This window comes from Thalassophryne amazonica, chromosome 5 (assembly GCF_902500255.1).
Source record: "Thalassophryne amazonica chromosome 5, fThaAma1.1, whole genome shotgun sequence".
NCBI classification, from domain to species: domain Eukaryota; kingdom Metazoa; phylum Chordata; class Actinopteri; order Batrachoidiformes; family Batrachoididae; genus Thalassophryne; species Thalassophryne amazonica.
In genome coordinates this window covers 78,175,307-78,189,948 of record NC_047107.1, presented here as the reverse complement: position 1 = coordinate 78,189,948, position 14,642 = coordinate 78,175,307, and the positions used below count along the sequence as shown (strand labels likewise).

The 14,642-nt window shown below is 39.5% G+C and overlaps 1 protein-coding gene across 1 annotated transcript in view; it reads left to right on the top strand.

Moving 5' to 3' along the window:
• The window catches only part of LOC117510760 (MAP kinase-activated protein kinase 5), a 21,809-nt gene extending 8,270 nt beyond the window's left edge, over window positions 1–13,539 (top strand). Inside the window, exons 5-12 of the mRNA XM_034170602.1 lie at window positions 1,651–1,746; window positions 2,716–2,796; window positions 2,956–3,143; window positions 3,470–3,590; window positions 3,770–3,900; window positions 4,030–4,145; window positions 4,335–4,439; window positions 11,116–13,539. Of these exons, the coding sequence (XP_034026493.1) occupies window positions 1,651–1,746; window positions 2,716–2,796; window positions 2,956–3,143; window positions 3,470–3,590; window positions 3,770–3,900; window positions 4,030–4,145; window positions 4,335–4,439; window positions 11,116–11,210 (933 nt within the window). The 3' untranslated portion in view covers window positions 11,211–13,539. The remainder of the gene's footprint in view (window positions 1–1,650; window positions 1,747–2,715; window positions 2,797–2,955; window positions 3,144–3,469; window positions 3,591–3,769; window positions 3,901–4,029; window positions 4,146–4,334; window positions 4,440–11,115) is intronic.
• The last annotated feature ends 1,103 nt before the right edge of the window (window positions 13,540–14,642 follow it).

Genomic DNA, 14,642 nt, shown 5'->3' with positions numbered 1-14,642 from the left:
AAATCAATATAAACACAGAAAGGTGAAAATATCAATGATACACAGATGACACAATAAAACAAACGCTTATTTACATTGTGGTCCATGTGAGGCTAAAACTTAACAACACTGAGGAGCTCGATTAAACGTGTAAAGATTGCAAAGACATAATCTCATCAATTAATGTAAGTAGCAATAAGTGTGTAGTGTGTTTATTTATATATATATATATATATATATACACACACACTATTTACACTGGGATATCAATAAAATAAGTACAAATTTAACAGAGAACAATAAGATCTCAATAAGTCAAATAAATAGCAACTGTACCCTGTAGAAGTGTAGATAACAAATATAGCTCCATGTTTTGGACAAGAAAAAATGGACTAGAAGATAAGCTCATCTTTTGGACAGAAATCACATTAACAAAAAAAAATAAAAAGGTGGCGTGATTCTCTTCCCTTAGCTGACTGAATAAACTTAACTTTAACTGTCTTTTAACTGGCTTGCCTTGCCTTGTTGTTAATTGACTGCAAGATCTATGTTTTATATAAGAAGTATTTGATCTGAATAGTTCCCAATGTGTGGGATACGTGATTTATAATTTGATCTTTCAGCCTAACCGGTTGTTTCCAAACCTTAATATAACAATAACAGAGCAATAACAGAGCGGCACTGACGAAGCATTTTTATTTTAAGAGCAGCGTGACTTTGTGAGCGATAATCGGGGCAGCTACAAAATGTAAGGCTCTGTAAATTATTCAGATTAATTGATCAAAACCTTCAACATTATTTTGTGATGTTTGATATCGTTGATTCCCAGCAGAATATTGGAGTTTATAATACCTGTGAATGAAGCGCTGGCTGCAGAGCAAAAGACCAGAAGTAATGAACCCAAACTCCCTCTTGTGCACCCCTGGTTCTCAAGACCAGGCACCTAAGTGGCTCTACCTTTTTTTTTTTTAGATGTTTTAAATGTATATATGTATAATAGAAGATATATATACCTTACTGAATTTTCATGCACGGTACAACCTTAGCCCCCAAGATCACAAGTTGGCATTCCATCTCTCTAATTCTATGATAAATCTTAGCAGAGTTTTCACATATTTATTAATTATTTATTTATGGAACTATTTACTTGCTTTTTGCGCATCGATTTTATGCTGGCCGTCTTTTAGTGGTTTCTCTTGATGCCTGTTTTTAGTCTTTTAGTAAGCTTGTGAGTGCCTGGTTGTGTGTTACAATTTTGTTTTGCATATGTTCTTTGTTAGTGTTTTCAGTGTTTTTACTGTTATTGTTGTGCTTGAATAACATGGACGCCATTTTCTGTTTGCTGCAAGACAAATCTCCCTATGGATACCAATAATGATGAACCTAAAATACTCCCTGCTGAATCATGAGCATTTTGAAATATGGTACCAAATGATATCTTTATTGTGGCAGAGTCTTCTGTAATATTCATTTAATGTATAAATGCTTGTAAAGGAACAGTTGAGTGGTTTCTCCTGTGGTCCACATTGGTGTTTGTCTTGTGATTCTTTTGCAGTTGCTCAGAAATAGCCTCTTGAGCTATGATGAAATGTTAATAGACTGTCACTAAAGTACAGTTTCTGTGTGTACATCACCATAGTCACTTTTGCTCCTCATTTCCCTCGCATGTAGGATGCTCCTGTGAAGCTCTGTGACTTTGGTTTTGCCAAAATTGATCAAGGAGACTTGATGACCCCTCAGTTTACTCCATACTATGTAGCACCTCAGGTAAAATCCACAGAAAGAGTACACAGATATCCACACACTTGCACCATGTTCCACCACGTTGTTTATTATTAAAAGTAAATTTTAACCTCATTTAATTGAAATCAGTGAGAAGCAGCTTCTACTGAAGAACAAAAATGCAAAAAAATGAAACCATCCACTGACACTCAAAGCATACCAGAGTTGAATAAATACTAAACCACACAGATAAATCACACAGAACCCACATACATATGTACACACATTACATTTTAACCACATTATTACAAAAGGTTTATTATATGAAATTATTACAAGAAGAAAGTGTGTGTGTGTGTGTGTGTGTGTGTGGGGGGGGGGGGGTATCTGAATCACCTTGTCTGTCAGTTCGTCTTTCCATCTTTCTACGAATCTTGTAAGTGCAACTCCTAAACCATTTGGATGTCAGTGAGACTTCACACAGTGGCCTCACACCATATGATTGTGTCAAAAAGTAAATACTTCTGGTCCATCATGTTAAAGGGGAGAAAATTGGAGGGTTTTTTTTGTTGTTGTTTAATATATCACATTTGTCAGTTACATGTACAGAGGTTGGCTGGTTTGTTAATTCAGTTGTTTTGAGATTTACTACCACCAATATAGAATACTTGCAAGCAACTATTATAGCAGAGCAGTGAGCATCATTGTCTGAGCTTCATCACAGATCTCTGGTTTGTTTTGAAGAGGTTGGGCCAATAACAGCAATAAAACAAAGAAATTTTCCATGATTGGTGTACAGTTCTGAATCTTTGTGGTTGTCCTGTGACAGTGTTTGCCAAACTGAATTTTAAAAGACCAAATATTCATAGAAAATACCGTTTCACTTGGAAAAAACCTCTACACTGCAACATGCTGTAAGGCTCGTTTTCTACTTGTGAACATTCTGTATGAAGCAGTGTTAAAACTAATCCCATATTGCTCCTATATGTTCCTCTTCATATTGTTTTTAACCAGGTACTTGAGGCTCAAAGAAGACACCAGAAGGAAAAGTCTGGAATTATACCTACCTCACCCACTCCTTATACCTATAACAAGGTAAGAATCACACCTGTTGAACCAACCACTCTGAGCTTCTGTGACTTCCTATCACAAGTCTGTTGATCTCATTTAAGTCATTTTGTTGGACTTTTCTAGGTTTCTTGCATAAAATATAATTTCTAATGCTCTGTTACGTCCATCCTTATGTGTCTCCAGAGCTGTGACTTGTGGTCTCTTGGTGTGATCATCTACGTAATGCTGTGCGGCTATCCTCCCTTTTATTCCAAGCACCACAGTCGCACCATCCCCAAGGACATGAGGAAAAAGATTATGACAGGCAGCTTCGACTTTCCTGAAGACGAGTGGAGCCAGATCTCTGAGATGGCCAAGGACATTGTGCGAAAGTAATGTCTTTTCCATGTGATCGCTTCTGGATAGCTTATCATGTAACATCTTGTAGCTTTATGTAACTGTATCAAAATTTCTTATGACACAAACTGACCTTTAGTTCAAGTAAAATGATTTTTTGCATGTTAAATCAGGAGTGGGAGAGAATTGTTTTATGTCTCTTGTTCTTTCTTCTGCTTCCCCAATAATTTTCTGAAGTCATTCTGCTTCTCTCCACTTGTCATTTTATTCGTCCCATCCCTCCGTGAAGCTTACTGTTGTATACTTCATTTTGTTTCCAAACTTTGTGCTTCCTGCCCTGATCTTCAATTCACTCTTCTAGGCTGCTGAAGGTGAAGCCAGAGGAGAGGCTGACTATTGAAGGAGTCTTGGCTCACCCTTGGCTAAACTGCACTGAAGCCCTTGACAATGTGCTGCCTTCTGCTGCGATAATGATGGACAAGGTGGTGGGAAATTAAATATGCTAAATCTAGTATTTCTTTGATCTTGTCTAAGCCATAAACAAATAAAACGTTATAAATTTATGCGAATGTTCTTGACTCAGTTGACCACTACCACTAGACACCATTGTTGATTTGTTGCAACATATAAGATTCTTTGTGTTCATCCTGTCCACCCTCAGGCGGTAGTTGCTGGAATCCAGCAGGCCCATGCAGAGCAGCTTGCCAACATGAGGATCCAGGATCAGAATGTTAGTCTGAAACCCCTGAACTCTGTCAACAACCCAATCCTCAGGAAGCGCAAATTATTAGGGTACAAGTCTTTTAAAAATCTTTCTCTTCATGACCGTATACTCCATGTACTAATCAGCCTTATGGGTTTCAGGGGAACTTGTAAAAAAATTTAAAATTTGTTTTATGTATATTGTGGTTTGTGTTTCAGTCCGAAGCCCAGTGACAGTTTCTTTATTCATGAAACTGAGAATGGACGGGAAGATTCCAATGTAGCGCTGGAAAAACTCAGAGATGTCATTGCACAATGCATATTACCACAAGCTGGTGAGTCAGCCCACTCTGGATTCAACAGCAACACTGATGCATAACTTTATTGGATGCATTAAAGAGTTTTTGAAGATGAATGGATACTCTGTATATAAGTAGGTAAGGTGGCAGGATAGGTGATGAGTATCACCTCCCCAACATAAACAAAAACGCTTCTAAACTGAAGGTTTTTTTTTGTTTGTGTAGGAGAAAACGAGGATGAGAAGCTGAATGAGGTGATGTATGAAGCCTGGAGGTTCAACTGTGACTGTAAACTGTTGAGAGACGGACTGCAGGGTCTCAGCTGGGACGGTCAGTGTGAACTTCCATTCTGCATGTATTCATCTGAACTGTCTCTGTCTGCTTATTTGTTTGTGCAAACATGAGGGCTGTCTGTTCTAAAATTGATTGACAGCTCTGGTTACCAATTTTGCATAAATCTGTTAAATCCACATATATTTGGACATGGACAAAGTTTTCATTACCCCCCACAGTGGTGTATGCAGAGGTATCGTTTACAGTCCTGGAAGGGTTTTGTTCAGATTTAGATCAAACATGGTAGAATAAATGTGGGTCAGCTAAGGACAGAGTGATTTTGACTTCAGAAAAGTCATTTAAAGGCCAAGATCACAGAGCAAAGTTAAAAGAATGTTTATACAGGCATGTACATAAGTACACTCAACAAAAATATAAAGGCAACACTTTTGGTTTTGCTCCCATTTTGTATGAGATGAACTCAAAGATCTAAAACGTTTTCCACATACACAATATCACCATTTCCCTCAAATATTGTTCACAAACCAGTCAAAATCTGTGATAGTGAGCACTTCTTCTTTGCTGAGATAATCCATCCCACCTCACAGGTGTGCCATATCAAGATGCTGATTAGACACCATGATTAGTGCACAGGTGTGCCTTAGACTGTCCACAATAAAAGGCCACTCTGAAAGGTGCAATTTTGTTTTATTGGGGGGGGATACCAGTCAGTATCTGGTGTGACCACCATTTGCCTCATGCAGTGCAACACATCTTCTTCGCATAGAGTTGATCAGGTTGTCAATTGTGGCCTGTGGAATGTTGGTCCACTCCTCTTCAATGGCTGTGCGAAGTTGCTGGATATTGGCAGGAACTGGTACACTCTGTCGTATACGCCGGTCCAGAGCATCCCAAACATGCTCAATGGGTGACATGTCCGGTGAGTATGCCGGCCATGCAAGAACTGGGACATTTTCAGCTTCCAAGAATTGTGTACAGATCCTTGCAACATGGGGCCGTGCATTATCCTGCTGCAACATGAGGTGATGTTCTTCGATGTATGGCAAAACAATGGGCCTCAGGATCTCATCATGGTATCTCTGTGCATTCAAAATGCCATCAATAAAATGCACCTGTGTTCTTCGTCCATAACAGACGCCTGCCCATACCATAACCCCACCGCCAACATGGGCCACTCGATCCACAACATTGACATCAGAAAACCGCTCACCCACACAACGCCACACGCGCTGTCTGCCATCTGCCCTGAACAGTGTGAACCGGGATTCATCCGTGAAGAGAACACCTCTTCAACATGCCAAACGCCAGCGAATGTGAGCATTTGCCCACTAAAGTCGGTTACGACGACGAACTGGAGTCAGGTCGAGACCCCGATGAGGACGACGAGCATGCAGATGAGCTTCCCTGAGACGGTTTCTGACAGTTTGTGCAGAAATTCTTTGGTTATGCAAACTGATTGTTTCAGCAGCTGTCCGAGTGGCTGGTCTCAGACGATCTTGGAGGTGAACATGCTGGATGTGGAGGTCCTGGGCTGGTGTGGTTACACATGGTCTGCGGTTGTGAGGCTGGTTGGATGTACTGCCAAATTCTCTGAAACGCCTTTGGAGACGGCTTATGGTAGAGAAATGAACATTCAATACACGAGCAACAGCTCTGGTTGACATTCCTGCTGTCATCATGCCAATTGCACGCTCCCTCAAATCTTGCGACATCTGTGGCATTGTGCTGTGTGATTAAAAACTGCACCTTTCAGAGTGGCCTTTTATTGTGGGCAGTCTAAGGCACAACTGTGAGGTGGGATGGATTATCTCAGCAAAGGAGAAGTGCTCACTATCACAGATTTAGACTGGTTTGTGAACAATATTTGAGGGAAATGGTGATATTGTGTATGTGGAAAAAGTTTTAGATCTTGAGTTCATCTCATACGAAATGGGAGCAAAACCAAAAGTGTTGCGTTTATATTTTTGCTGAGTATATTTAGAAATGGGAACACACTGCGAAATGTTCTTCTGTACACTACCACAATAGAGTTCAAATGAAACACGTGCTTGTACCTGCAGTAGTAGTGTCACAGATCACAGCTGAATTCCTCAAAAGTGGTATTGATAAATTTGCTGTGCGCCCTGTAGCTGCATGGATCAAAACTCTGAATCCAATAAGAATCGGCCTGATAAAGGCATTCGTCAGTTGAACTTGATTACTAAAAAAAAGTGCGCACTTCCTCTCACTTTAACCGCAAGGTGGAGCGAGCTGCCAGTGTTTGCTGCAGGGACCAGCACACAGCACTGTGTTTTTAAAAAATACATGAACATGAACATACTGCTTCACTTTAAATACACAGTCTCTTTTAGATAATCAACCATGTGCGTCTATCTCACTGTTTGATTGACTTGTGATTAAAAACAGCCAGTGAAACCGCTTTCTCATCTGTTCTGCCGCTTGCACACAGACTGTGCAGGTCTTGGATGTGGACCTAAAGGGGTGAGGGGTGGGAAACGCCCCCCCCCACACCCCTTAAAACCACAATTTTGAAGACATGAATAGTTTTTTTTGTTTTGTTTGTTTGTTTGTTTGCACTTAATATTAGCCAGATTCTACTTAAAAAATATGTTAATATAATTTATTATTACTGTTATTGACATCCTTTTTGTAATCTTTAAAAATAAAGTTGACAAGTTCGTTTTCACTGATTTTTGTCTGAACCAACTGAATTGAGCGTGTGTAGCTGAGCTGGATAAAATTCTACAGTTATGGAATATCACAAGTATTCCTGATCTCCCCCCCCCAAGTGTCTGGTAGGCTCCCAAAATAAGGCTTAATTTTGCCTAAAACACAGGAGCTTCACCCCCTGGTCTTGTATGTCTTCCATTTTCTTACAATTACTCCCACAGTTGATTTATTCACACCTACCTGCTTGACTGCTGTAGATTCACTCTTCCCAGCCTGGTGCAGGTCAACAATTTTATTCCTGGTGTCCTTCAACAGCTCTTTGGTCTTGGCCATGGTTGAGTTTGGAGTCTGACTCTTTGAGACTGTGGATAGGTGTCTTTTACAACCCCTGGCAATAATTATGGAATAACCGGCCTCGGAGGATGTTCATTCAGTTGTTTAATTTTGTAGAAAAAAAGCAGATCACAGACATGACACAAAACTAAAGTCATTTCAAATGGCAACTTTCTGGCTTTAAGAAACACTATAAGAAATCAGGAAAAATAATTGTGGCAGTCAGTAACGGTTCCTTTTTTAGACCAAGCAGAGGGAAAAAAATATGGACTCACTCAATTCTGAGGAATAAATTATGGAATCACCCTGTAAATTTTCATCCCCAAAACTAACACCTGCATCAAATCAGATCTGCTCATTAGTCTGCATCTAAAAAGGAGTGATCACACCTTGGAGAGCTGTTGCACCAAGTGGACTGACATGAATCATGGCTCCAACACGAGAGATGTGAATTGAAACAAAGGAGAGGATTATCAAACTCTTAAAAGAGGGTAAATCATCATGCAGTGTTGCAAATGATGTTGGTTGTTCACAGTCAGCTGTGTCTAAACTCTGGACCAAATACAAACAGCATGGGAAAGTTGTTAAAGGCAAACATACTGGTAGACCAAGGAAGACATCAAAGCATCAAAACAGAAAACTTAAAGCAGTATGTCTCAAAAATCAAAAATGCACAACAAAACAAATAAGGAACGAATGGGAGGAAACTGGAGGAAACTGGAGTCAACGTCTGTGACTGAACTGTAAGAAAACGCCTAAAGGAAATGGGATTTACATACAGAAAAGCTAAACGAAAGCCATCATTAACACCTAAACAGAAAAAAACAAGGTTACAATGGGCTAAGGAAAAGCAATAGTGGACTGTGGATGACTGGATGAAAGTCATATTCAGTGATGAATCTCAAATCTGCATTGAGCAAGGTGATGATGCTGGAGCTTTTGTTTGGTGCCGTTCCAATGAGATTTATAAAGATGACTGCCTGAAGAGTACATGTAAATTTCCACAATCATTGATGATATGGGGCTGCATGTCAGGTAAAGGCACTGGGGAGATGGCTGTCATTACATCATCAATAAATGCACAAGTTTACGTTGATATTTTGGACACTTTTCTTATCCCATCAATTGAAAGGATGTTTGGGGATGATGAAATAATTTTTCAAGATGATAATGCATCTTGCCATAGAGCAACAACTGAAAACATTCCTTGCAAAAAGACACATAGGGTCAATGTCATGGCCTGCAAATAGTCCGGATCTTAATCCAATTGAAAATCCATGACAAGGCTCCAACCTGCAAAGCTGATCTGGCAACAGCAATCAGAGAAAGTTGGAGCCAGATTGATGAAGAGTACTGTTTGTCACTCATTAAGTCCATGCCTCAGAGACTGCAAGCTGTTATAAAAGTCAGAGGTGGTGCAACAAAATACTAGTGATGTGTTGGAGCATTCTTTTGTTTTTCATGATTCCATAATTTTTTCCTCAGAATTGAGTGATTCCATATTTTTTTCCCTCTGCTTGGTCTAAAAAAGTAACCGTTACTGACTGCCACAATTTTTTTTCCTGATTTCTTATAGTGTTTCTTAAAGCCAGAAAGTGGCCATTTGAAATGACTTTAGTTTTGTGTCATGTCTGTGATCTGCTTTTTTTCTACAAAATTAAACAACTGAATGAACATCCTCCGAGGCCGGTGAGTCCATAATTTTTGCCAGGGGTTGTATACAGATAATGAGTTCAAACAGGTGCCATTAACACAGGTAACAGGTGGAGGACAGAAGAGCTTCTTAAAGAAGAAGTTACAGGTCTGTGACAGCCAGAAATCTTTCATTCTGACTACCATACTGGACACCTTGCCCCCCCCCCCCCCCCCCCCCCCCCCCCCCCCCCCCCCCCCCCAATTCCCCACGCGCACACACACACACACACACGTACCTGGATCAAGGACTTTCTGACTAACAGACCCCAGTCTGTGAAACTTGGCCCCAACCTTTCCTCCATCCGCACACTGCAGGGCTGTTTGCTCAGCCCCCTCCTGTACTGTCTCTACACCTACAACTGCACTCCGGTGTTGCAGACTGAACGGCCCCTCGCTAAAAATTGGTCCACCCTGCCTCCACTGTGCATGCGTCATTTGGGACCACAGCACTCGTCTGAGATGGACTCTCTTCACCCAAAGCAATCAAAGGAAATAATGGGATTATTAACCATTAGATGAGAAGGTAAAACCTTTTAAATCTTTCTAAAGCCAGTTTTAAGCAGAAACAAGGCCGTTTTAAGCAAACAGGGTGATAATCAGTGAGGCTTTGAAATGACGGAGGCGCATTGAACACCCCAGTGGCAGCTTGGTGTTCTGATCGCTTCCTCCGTCTTTTATGATGAAATGATGCTGAATTTATGTGAAAATAATTGTTATACAAAAGCTTCAGATATCTGTCGCTGAGATAGATGATGACTGGAGTGCAGTTTGAAGCAGAAATGAGGTGATAATCGGTGAAATGCTGGTGATGCTCAGAAATGACGCATGCGCAGTGAAGGCGGGGCGGATCGATTTTTGGGGGGCGCCGTTCGGTCTGCGACAACAGCACACAGAAACATCGTCAGATTTGCTGACGAAACCACAGTGGTCGGACTGATCTCAAAGGGAGACAAGGAGGTCCAGAAGTTGACAACCTGGTGTTTAGACAAAAACCTGGCACTGAACACCAAAAAACAAAGGTGATCATATTGGAGTTCAGGGGCAACAGAAGTGAGAGGGTCCACACAGTCAGGTTCCTGGGAGTCTAGAACTCCCGTGACCTCTCTTGGACAGACAACATCCCAGCTGTCATAAAGAAGCCCTGAGAGTCCTCAGAAAGAACAACTTAGACAGGAAGATGCTGCTGGCCTTCTATTGTAGAGACATCAAGAGCTTGCTCACGTATTGTGTTTCCACATGGTACGGGCAAGGCTTCAGAGGACTGCCCTCTCCCCTCTCTGATGGACATTTACACTACCCGGGGCCTCAGAACATAATCAACGACAGTTCACATCCCGGCTCCCAGCTGTTTGGCTTGTTGCTCTCTGACAGGTGGATTGAAGCAAGGACAAACAGACTGAAATACAGTTTCTTTCCGAGAGCCATCACCACCCTGAACTTTCACCTACAGTGACTCCAGGCATTAATATAATGTACAATGTGCAATATATGTATCACTGTCACTGCTGCTCTGCTCTAAATACTACCTCCATATTTATTCATCCCATGCAGTACAGTCATATGTGACATGTATAATCATCTGTATCACTCACCATGTGCACTATAAGTATTCAGTATATATTCAACTATCCTGTGCAGTACATTTCCATATATACATATGTATGTGTATATATATATATATATTTTTTTTTTGTTCTCTCCCTTTCTCTCTTAATATCCTTTCTTCTTATACATAGAAAGTTTCAATTGCACTGTCCTGTAGGATTTTACCTTGTATATATATTTGGTACCTTTCTTATAACTATTTTATACTTCTGTTTTTTATTTATGCTCTCCAATCTCTTTGTATATTTAGTATAATAACAATAAAGGGCAGTAAGTAAATAAGTTCTCTATTCTGTTCTGCTTTGGAGTTGTCTAACTGCTTTTAAATGAAAAACATGATTTATTCCTCACTATGTGTAACTGTTCATTTGAAGGTTTTGAGCTCTAACAGTCATTTTCTCTGTTTCAGGAAGAACCTTCTCTGACAAAGTTGACCGCTTGAAGTTGGCTGAAATTGTGAAACAGGTTATAGAGGAAAAGACAAATCTCCAAGAATCTCATTAGCAAATGCTGTGCTCGTTTTCTATATTGCTTAATATGACCCTTTTTAAGTCATCTGTACAAACGCTTTTTATGTAAATAGATGTACTTTTTTTGTAAAGCAAATTCACTAGCAAGACCTGTTGTACAGCTATAGATATATTTCAGAGAAGACTCATTGGTACTATAATTTTTTTAATATATACTTGCAAAGAACATGGAAAAAAAAAAATCTATTTTCAGTTTTGCAAAAAAAAAAAAAAAAAAAAAAGGGGGGTGAAAAAAAAATTACTTAAATTATTTTCTAGGATGTTTTTTATTATCTGCTTGTCCAAGTTGTCACATTTTTTAATCCTACATATTTAATTTCAGTCATTCTCAGAATCTTATTTATTTAAAATATAGTCAGGTTTGTTATGTAATTTTGTTAGTTTTGAGGAGACTAGTAAAACTACATTTTTGGGAAGCACATGCAATACGCAAATAGAAAAATGGATGATTCCATTTCCCCAGAATCTACATTGGATTTGTAAAAATGGCAACTTAGTGGAATTTTTTTTTTTTCAGTATCTTAGGTTCCAGATGACCTAGGACAATGATGTCCAAAGGCATTACAGAAAGGGCCAAGACAGTGATTAACATCACTTTGAGCAGATGGGATATGTTCATCAGTGAAACCACCTACTGGAGTCGGTGGTTGCAAAGAAGACCTGCACCCTCGGCCCTTTCTGGAATGTCTTTGGACACCACTGACCTAGGAATTTGATTCCAGTGTCTAAATATGCATTTTCAGGGCCAAGCAATCCATCCATCCATCCATTTTTTGTACCCGCTTACTCCAATTAAATGTCGCCGGGGTTTGCTGGAACCTATCCCAGCAGTCACGAGGCAGGGTACACCTTGGGCAGGATGCCAGTCTGTCGCAGGGCCTCATATAGACAAACAAACATTCATGCACACCTACAGACAATTTAAAGTTTCCAATCCACCTAACCTCCATGTCTTTGGATGTGGGGGGTTATTGGAGCATCGAAGGGAACCCACCCAAACATGGGGAGAACATGCAAACTCCACACAGAAAGGCCACAATCAATCCCATGACCTTCTTGCATGACCTTCATTGTCCAGTTGTTTTATAGCTTGTTGTAGCCTGGCAGTAGGTTTCTCAGTTGAGAGAAACTGTAAAATCAATTTTGTTCTTCCATGCCCATTCTGAACCTCAGAATTTGTTTAAATTATTTGAATCTTTATTTTAGCTTATGCAACTCCCTCCCTGACCTTTAGCAGGTTTTACAAAGGAAAAGTAACAATGGAGGAAATAACATATCATTCAGACGAAACAGCAACCCCAAATTCGTGCTTTTGTTTTAATGTCTTGATCGTACCAGGGCACTACATATAGAGCTGGAAGGCAGGACAGGCTGAAATACTGAAGCGGTTTTCTGCCTCGTTCACATCTTGTACATTTCACTACCTCCCATTTCAACATATATCAAATACGTTAAGCTTGCTGATTTGATGTAAAGATGCATCAGCTAGAATTCAGATTTGACCTTGTTTGTATTTACATCTCTTGGAAAGGAGACCTCGAAGGAGAAGTTGCGTTTCACTGCTGTAGCTCACCCTGGATATCTTATTCCATTTGTTTGCTTTCTGCTTCATTTGTACACATCAGGGTTGTGTTTGAGTGAAGGGGATTACTGTAACTGACGAAAGTCAAATCTTTGCAGAGTTGATCTGCAGCTGGCACTCTTAGTCTGGTCTGGGATTGGATTAAAAAAAAAAAAACCATCTGTAGCCAATATCCATGAATACGATTTCAGCCAGAACAATGCAGTAGGGTTGTAATCACCTGCACACTTGTACATGTGCTATATATCAGTTATGTCAGTATTAATATACACAAACCTACTTCATTTAATGGGTTCTCCCGTCAGACTTCTCTGATTAGTCCCACTTTTCATTTATCTATTAGTTGTAATTAATCAGAAAGGTAAAATTTTCACTGTGCTCCTTTTTTCGTGATGCAGTTGTATCTGATATCTTAAAAAGCTTTGAAATGTGCATGTTCTCTAGTTCAGTGCTTGATTATTGATGTATTGTGATATTTTTTTTTTAGTGTAGGTTTCTTTTGAAATTTCCATTTGAAGTCTTTATACAGAAGAACTATATCTTGTTAAAAATGTATGCAATTACTGTGTTAATGTGTTTTTTGAATGGAGTAAAACGCTGTACTTTCTCACAGGTTTGCAAACAGTGCAACCCCCCCCCCCACACACACAAGTTGCACCTGACATCAGGAGAAAGCATGAGCCTAATTTTGTATGTCTGTAACTGTTACTGCCTGACTTTAAAACGAACTGCTGATCAAGCTGACATGCACCATCTGTCACAGCTGATGTGGAAGAAGCTGTTATTTTGCTCACATGTGCCTTGTTGATGGAGGCCTCTTCATCTTTACTGCTAATATCAGAAATTAATTGCACAAAGGAGAAGGAACAGAATCTGTGCAGGAGGTCATTAGTATTTGAAGAGTTCAGGGGTGATTCTTTAACTACGGGCACTATTGGCCTTGTAAATGTAATTTCCACCACACCATTGCCTTACAATATAAAGCGCCTTGGGGCAACTGTTTGTTGTGATTTGGCGCTATATACATGTGCTCAGATGTCACAGTTTATCTCCATAGAAACTACCCAAACAATCTTTCATACAAACTGTTTAAAGGGACATTATAGTGTTGTGGTGGAAATTACGGCAATAGTGTGGGACAACTACAGTTTGTTTAAAAAAAATCACAACAGTTGTATGACATTGAATACCCCAATTATGTTTTGATTATTTTACTGATATTTATTCAGAGATTTTAAAACATTAGAAAGTTTTTTTTAACCATTCATTTTTATCATTGAAGAGCAAAAGTCTGGGTGTGGGACAAGCACAAAACAGCAATATTTGCATATAATGATGCTGAAAAAAAGGTGAAAAAGTCATCGCAGACTACTAGAACAAATTTCTTAAAACACTTTCATTGTAAAGATAACTATAAAAGTGTGAAATTTCCCCTTTTTTTCTGTTTTTCATACAATATGATCAAAGGACATAAGTGCCCGTAGTCTAAGAATCACCCATAGATGCAAAACCAGGTATTTTTTTTTTTAATGGAGAAAAATGCAGTTGAAAATGGAGAGTTAAAGGAAACCATATTAAGAAATGCACAGACTTTCATCAATAAAATGAAAACAGTTCGTTCGAATTCTTTCATATTTTGCACACTGGTGGTCCTCTTGACAGCCAAGTATATGTTGGCCTCAACTAAAAATTGATGGTTTTGGAGATACTGGGTGTTGCATCTGATCTCTTCATTTTTTTTTAGATACCCTTTCCTCCATTTTGGCACATACAGTAGTGTTCAGAATAATAGTAGTGCTATGTGACTAAAAAGATTAATCCAGG